The following is a 6,734-nucleotide window of genomic DNA, read 5'->3' on the forward strand; positions in this document are numbered from 1 at the left end:
CAAATGCTCCTTACGAGCTGGTCGGTGCCTTGCATGGCAGCCAATCGCCGTCAGTGTGCGAGTGTGTGTATGAATGGGTGAATGAGAAGCATCTATTGTACAGCACTTTGGATAAATGCGCTATATAAATGCCAACTATTTACCATTTACACTGGGCCAGATTGGGACACCCTCTGAACAACAGCTTTATCGCACTGAAGATCAATGCTTTAGAAGAACATGATACACAACAGCCATTGATTACTTAAATCAATGCAGCTGATATCAGTGAGGTGAGCTTCGCCGCAAAAAGTCTGCCTTAACTGTTTATGTTTTTTAATGAGACTTAACATCGTATTTTTGATTCTTGCAAGTAGAATGTATTAGTTTGTTTTAAGTTACTGTTTGACAAGTGACACTTGAAATGAGTCAAACTCAAAAATAAAATTAGAAGTAAAAAATTCAAATTCTAAAATTCTGAAAATGCTCCTACCTAGTTCTAAAAAGTCTCAATATAACACTAAAATAATTATTATGTTTCTTTTTTAAATTTTGTAGTGTCGATGCATGTGCACATGCTGCCTAGTTTAAACTAGAGTTGGGTTGTGAGTCAACCTTTCCAACAAAGAACTTCTCAGTGTATGATGTTCCTCACTTTACAAATGGCAAAAATAAAAAAGCCATGTTACTGAGTGCTGTTGATTGGCCGTCTGTCTTAACAAGTTTTAGTCTTTAAATGTTTTGTCTCTCAAGAAGAAAATAATAGCTTGCCTTAGGTTACTGTTTGTTGACAAGCAAAATGACTAAACCTGTCTCACGTCACATGTTTTTTGTCTTATTCAAGGAAGAAATAGAAATATAGGTTTTTAGTCTAAATATAAAACTAAAATACCTTATGCGGTTATTATTTTCATCGCCGTGTCAGGCGGAACGTTTTGTGTTAAAGGTTGTCGTGTTTTACGCGGCTTCATCATTGCCTGTCATTGCATCAGAAATGGTATTTCATCATTTCTTCTTCTCTTCCTCTCAACGCATGAATGCCGTACCCCCCCCCCCATCGCCCAGGGGGGCTGGCTGCTTTCATATGATGTCACACTCTCCTCTCTAACCACAGGACGAACGTTACTTGAGCCGCGAGCCCCTTTCAGGCCTCCTCGCAGCACGACAGTTGGTAACGTGGCACCACTGCGGCTGCTTTTAGTTGAATGAGTCAAATCAGCGCTACTAATTACAAATGAAGACGTTTAATCTGTTGATCATAATCTTTGGCGTGGCAGACTGCTTTGGTGGTGTATTCTGCCACTGACATACGTAGTACATACATTATATTGTCGATTCTACATTCAAGTCTTTGAATGCATTATGTTTACATCTCAGGCAGCGATGACAGCAGTAGCATGTCCGTGACGATGTAGTGTGTGTGTGTGTGTGTGTGTGTGTGTGTGTGTGAGTGTGTGTGTGTATGTGTGTGTGTGTGTGTGAGTGTGTGTGTGTGTGTGTGTGTATGTGTGTGTGTGTGTGTGTGTGTGTGTGTGTGTGTGTGTGTGAGTGTGTGTGTGTGTGTGTGTGTATGTGTGTGTGTGTGTGTGTGTGTATGTGTGTGTGTGTGTGTGTGTGTGTGTGTGTGTGTGTGTGTGTGTATGTGTGTGTGTGTGTGTGTGTGTGTGTGTGTGTGTGTGTGTGTGTATGTGTGTGTGTGTGTGTGTGTGCGTGTGCAAGAGTTCTACTGCTTTTGAGGTAGCTCTCCTGTTAGTGTAATAAAAAGTTGTTTATATTGTTTAACATACATTTGCAGAAAGAGATAATGCATGCACAACAAAATCTTTGTTGAATTTTTTTGGATTTATTTGTTGTTATTTACAAGTATAAAAAACAGACAAGACAGTATAAAACAGAAATGTGTCCTGAGAAAAGCAGCATTTTACAGTACAAATCGAACAGCACATTCAAAAGCAAAAAGCTTTTTAAATAAGTACACAAACATCTCATCTGGAAGACAGCTACTCTAACAGCACAGTGTCCCCATCACTGCCCTGGGGTGTTGGAGATATTTTGACCAGATATTTTGACCAGTGTCTAGAGAGAAGAATAGCTTAAAAACATTTTCTTTTGACATTCAGGAAAGTCAAAAGAACGGAAAGAACGGTGTGGTTTTCAAGGTAGGGCAAGTGCTGCCAGAAACAAAATGAAAAGTAAAAGATGCGATGTGGTAATTTTAGAGAGATATTTTAGGGGAATTCCTTGTAGCTTTCCAGTCCCCACACTCAGACCTCATCCAGTGAGGCCTGCAATAGAGCAAACAACCATATTATGAAAGAGTTCCACCATTTTCTTTCTAAGAGGCCAAGTCCATTGTCCCTGATGAAGAAACTATCTGCCTCTTATATTCATACTTTCCGCATATCAGTCTTTTCGAGCTTTCCCAGTAGAAAGGGCTTGTCACATCCTTACATTTTTCCCTGAACTGACCCATTACAGTCCCCCAAAAAAACTCAGCACTAGGACAGTATTGCTGAGGAACCGATTTCAGGCCAGTTCTGGCTCATCATGCTGACGTAGTCCTGTAGGCCAAAACCTGCCCGCGTGACTAAAAGTGGATACAGAGCATCTCTCGGGGCTACAATGACAGAGCCCGGGTGGTTTCGGTGTCTGACATCACAGAAGACCTCTTGGGGCCTCCTGACGCTTTGCTGAACTTGACTTGTCTGCACGTACATGCCTGAAACACCTTGACCAGGTCCTTGCGGAAGCGTACCCCGATGAAGGCGTAGAGGAAGGGGTTGATGCAGCTGTGGGTGTAGGCCAGGCTGGTCAACACCTGGCTGGCGATGTCGAAGCGCTGGGCTTCCTGGCAGTCCGTCATGGTGGTGTTGGCCGCCTGCACGGCCTCCACCACCAGCACGCTGTTGTACGGCAGCTGCGAGAGGACAAACACAGCCACCACGGCCAGGATCACCCGCAGAGCCTTGTGCTTCTCGAAGTTCCTGGCCTGCAACAGGGTGCGGATGATGATGAAGTAGCAGAAGAACATGACCAGGAAGGGCAGGCAGAAGCCCATGCAGATCTGCAGGGAGAGGACCAGGATCTTGGTGCGGTTGTTCTGGTTGTTCAAGTAGACCATGGTGCAGAAGGAGTTATTCTCGTAGTCCTCCTTGACGGTGGCGAAAAGGAACTCTGGCATGGCCAGCAGAATGGCCAGCACCCACACGCACAGACACACCACCTTGCTGTAGAAGAGCCTCTTCCTCTTGGAGTTCTGGGCCTTGGTGGCCTGAACGATGGCGATGTAGCGGTCCACGCTGATGCAGGTAAGCAGGAGCATGCTGCTGAAGAAGTTGATCTTGTAGACGGCCGACACCATCTTGCACATCCCGGAGCCGAAGGTCCACCCCTGGACGGCGTCCGACGCCCAGAAGGGTAGGGTCCCAAGGAACAGCAGGTCAGCCACGGCCAGGTTGAGCAGGTACACGTCGGTCATGGTCTTCAGCCGGTTGCGGAAGTGCAGGTAGATCCACACCACCAGAATGTTGCCAATGCCGCCGAGGACCACGATCGTCCAGTAGAGGGGGGGCTCGTAGTAACCCCGAAATGAGCGCACGATGCCCTTGTCACACGGAGACTCCAGATCCTCAGTGGTCAGGCTGGTGCTGCCATCGTAGTCTTCCTACAGGACACAATACAGCGGCCATTGTCAGAAAAGGTTGTCTTGAAAGGACAGACGCCCGGACATTATTTTCATATCTGTTTTTAGAAAACCCATTTGTACCCTGCAGCAACCAAAAACAAGCCGATCTTTAAAATTACTTTAATCTGAAATTGCTTTTTTGATAAATAAGACAAAATAATTTTCAATGAAGTAAGGCAGTTTTATTCATTTCAAGATTTGGCAATGTGGCAAGGCAATTTCACATTTCCAGCGAAAAGTTTGTTAAAACAAACTAATATTTTCTACTTGCGAAAATAAAAATAAGATCTCAAGTGTCACAAAAACACTTACGCCAGATGTTTTTGCATTGTAATCACACCACCTAGATGCATGATATTTGTTGAGCCTTCAAGAGCTTGCAAAAGGCTAAACATTACTTAGTTTTTAAATTCACTGAAGCACTGTCTACACTGTCTCATGTTCAGGAATGCCTGTTATGGCATGTGCCTGTACACAAACACTAAAGTGCATGCATACACAACTACTTCCATGGATAGGACATCAATGTTCCAGTCTGCATGCTGCACTTCATACAGACAAACTACGATACAAGACACAAAAAACTACATACGTAGTCTGGTGTTACGCCCATGTTGATAGACATCTTGACAGATCTGCAAACAAAAACATGTCACAATTAAACACATACGCTACCCAGATAACACAGAATGTTACAATGCAGGAAAATGTTTTCTGGTACACGGAGGATTGTGAGACAAATGTTTTTAAACTGAAGGGTTTTGAGATCAGTTATACTTACAGTATTCCTAGGCTGGGAGATTGAATTGGAAGGATCCTTTGATGGGCGACGTATCAGGTAGACTTAGCCGGTTCTGTGTCTGTGACACCTTGCTGTCTGGGTGTAATCTGGCAGCTGCCCACGTTGCAGCTGCTTATAAAGTTTCAGTTAACCGCAGTGACGTGCGTGAAACAACGTTTCTCATTATTCGTCACTGTTCTTCTTCTTTTTTTTTTTTTCAGTGCGCTACTGTTTTTCCTCTGTTGATTTTTAAAACGGACTCAGAATACGCGCTCGGACCACGCGCACCATGTGCGCCGTGTGATTTCGCAGTTTGCATAATTTCCGATACAATTCAATAAAGTGTTCGTTTTGTTCCGATACAATTCAATAAAACGTTCGTTTTGTCAAAGTGTTTGCAATTTTGCGTTAGTTTTGAAACATTAAAGCAGCTTGTTATGTTTGCAATTCGGCATGACAATGCCAATGTTTGGCTCCAAACAAATAAAAAGGCGGGAGATAACAGTCTGATCGTATCGCTGTGGTACCTCTTTGCCTACAGTGTCATTTTTTTTCTCTGGGGTATGGAAAGCTATTTTTGGTATGTTATTTTTGGGGCCACTTCTACCATATAGCAGGCAGGTTATATAGTTATATAGGTTATATGCTAGAGCATTTTCTTCATGAGGTGGCCAGGGGGCGGCCACACTATTACAAAAAGTTCTATCAGCCAATCATAATGCACTATAGGTGGGGAAAAAATAGGACTGGTGCGTTGTACGTCCAATCAAATTGCAGAAGTGGTCAGTGCCACCGCAGCCACGCTGTTGGACACGTGCCTGCATATAGTAGTCCTGCGGCCAGCTATGTTAGGGCAAGCTGGTTATACTCCATTTCTAGTATTTTATATGACAGCTTTGGCCTTTTGCGTTACAAATAACCTATTGCATCGTGAGATATGTCCAGCTTGTACAAGGTTGTATCTACTTTCATACATTTATTAATTTATTTTTATTTCTTTCTTTTCCGGGGACAGCGCACATTAAACAACGTTTTCAGTTTCCACAATAAATGTAAATGTGCCAGAGTTAGCTAATGAGCTCATTTTCATCTGTAGTCCCTTACCTGCGTGTCTTTGGACTGTTATGATGTGAATGTTTTGGGGCAGCCTCTTCAACCTTCTCTTCAATAACACTATCTTTCTTGTCGTGGATTATCTCAAACGCGATATGGAAATGTAGCCTGCTTATACGTGGAATGAGCCAAACCTGTGGCGCTTCTGGCTCACATTTCAACCGTATTAAAACTATGTTTAAGCATTCAAATGTATATGGAAAATGAAAGTCTTTATTTGGGGAATGACTGGAAGACAGAGGCCTGTGTAAACTTCAATAGCGCAGTCTTTGGGTTGAGGTTGCCCCACAGAGCTATTACAAGCAGCCGGGGAAGGGTCCCAACATGCCCTGCTTCTCAAATCTCTGCCGTACACAGGTGCTATATATGCCGTCTGTCTGTAGATGTCAAGAAATTACTGGGAGAGGTATGAATTATATATGTAAGGAATAGTTGAAACCAAATCATTTTGAAAAACAATACAAGAAAAGATGAAGAAGGAAAAAAAAAACATGTGCTGACATTACTCGCATTAAAGCAGGTTTATGAGAGAGGAATTATTTAACACTGAACACAAAGCCAGCCGTTGTACTGTAATGGTTGTGAAATTGCTTTCATTATACACATTTAATTTGCTACGTTATTCAAGCAATTAGGACGGGTTACTGTGGGCTCAGTACTATAGCTGTGTGAGTATTTTGGTGTGGGGGTGTTGGGGGGGCATGTTTATAGTTGTAGACCTACAGTACTTGCCAATTCTGCAGTCACCTGTGTTGTTTCACTCTACAGTAAGTCACTACCCTCCAATCCGTTGAGTTAGCTAGTTTAAACATTAAAGCAGCTTGTCATTTTTTTGCAATTCAGCATGACTGTTGTAAAAAGGATGCAAATGTTTGGCTCCAAACAAAAAAAAGGCAGGAGATCACAGTCTGATGTGTGAAAAGTATTTGGCATTTCTTAACGCTGTGGTAATTTTTTGCTTACAGAGTTGAGTTAGCTAGTTTACCCAGCTTGATTTACTCCACAGTATGTGACTACCCTCCAATCCGTTGAGTTAGCTAGTTCACCCAGCCTGCCTTTGGCATGATGTAAATACTCACATACACTCAGAAATAAAGTGACAGTGGAGGTACATTTTTGTTCCTCAAGGATCAAATTTCCCAAATATACCCTGAAAGTACAGTAATGTTCTATTTG

General features: G+C 42.9%; 1 protein-coding gene across 1 annotated transcript; it reads right to left on the reverse strand.

The window, feature by feature from the left end:
• Positions 1-1,802: 1,802 nt before the first annotated feature.
• On the reverse strand, positions 1,803-4,564 carry ccr9a (chemokine (C-C motif) receptor 9a). Its single transcript, XM_061254597.1, has 3 exons — positions 4,446-4,564; positions 4,257-4,299; positions 1,803-3,643 (listed from the first exon to the last, which is right to left on the reverse strand). Exons 2-3 carry the CDS (start codon positions 4,287-4,289, stop codon positions 2,597-2,599), a joined length of 1,080 nt encoding a protein of 359 aa, XP_061110581.1. The 5' UTR covers positions 4,290-4,299; positions 4,446-4,564; the 3' UTR covers positions 1,803-2,596.
• Positions 4,565-6,734: the final 2,170 nt, after the last annotated feature.

The sequence above is a fragment of the Conger conger genome, chromosome 9, assembly GCF_963514075.1.
Source record: "Conger conger chromosome 9, fConCon1.1, whole genome shotgun sequence".
NCBI lineage: Eukaryota > Metazoa > Chordata > Actinopteri > Anguilliformes > Congridae > Conger > Conger conger.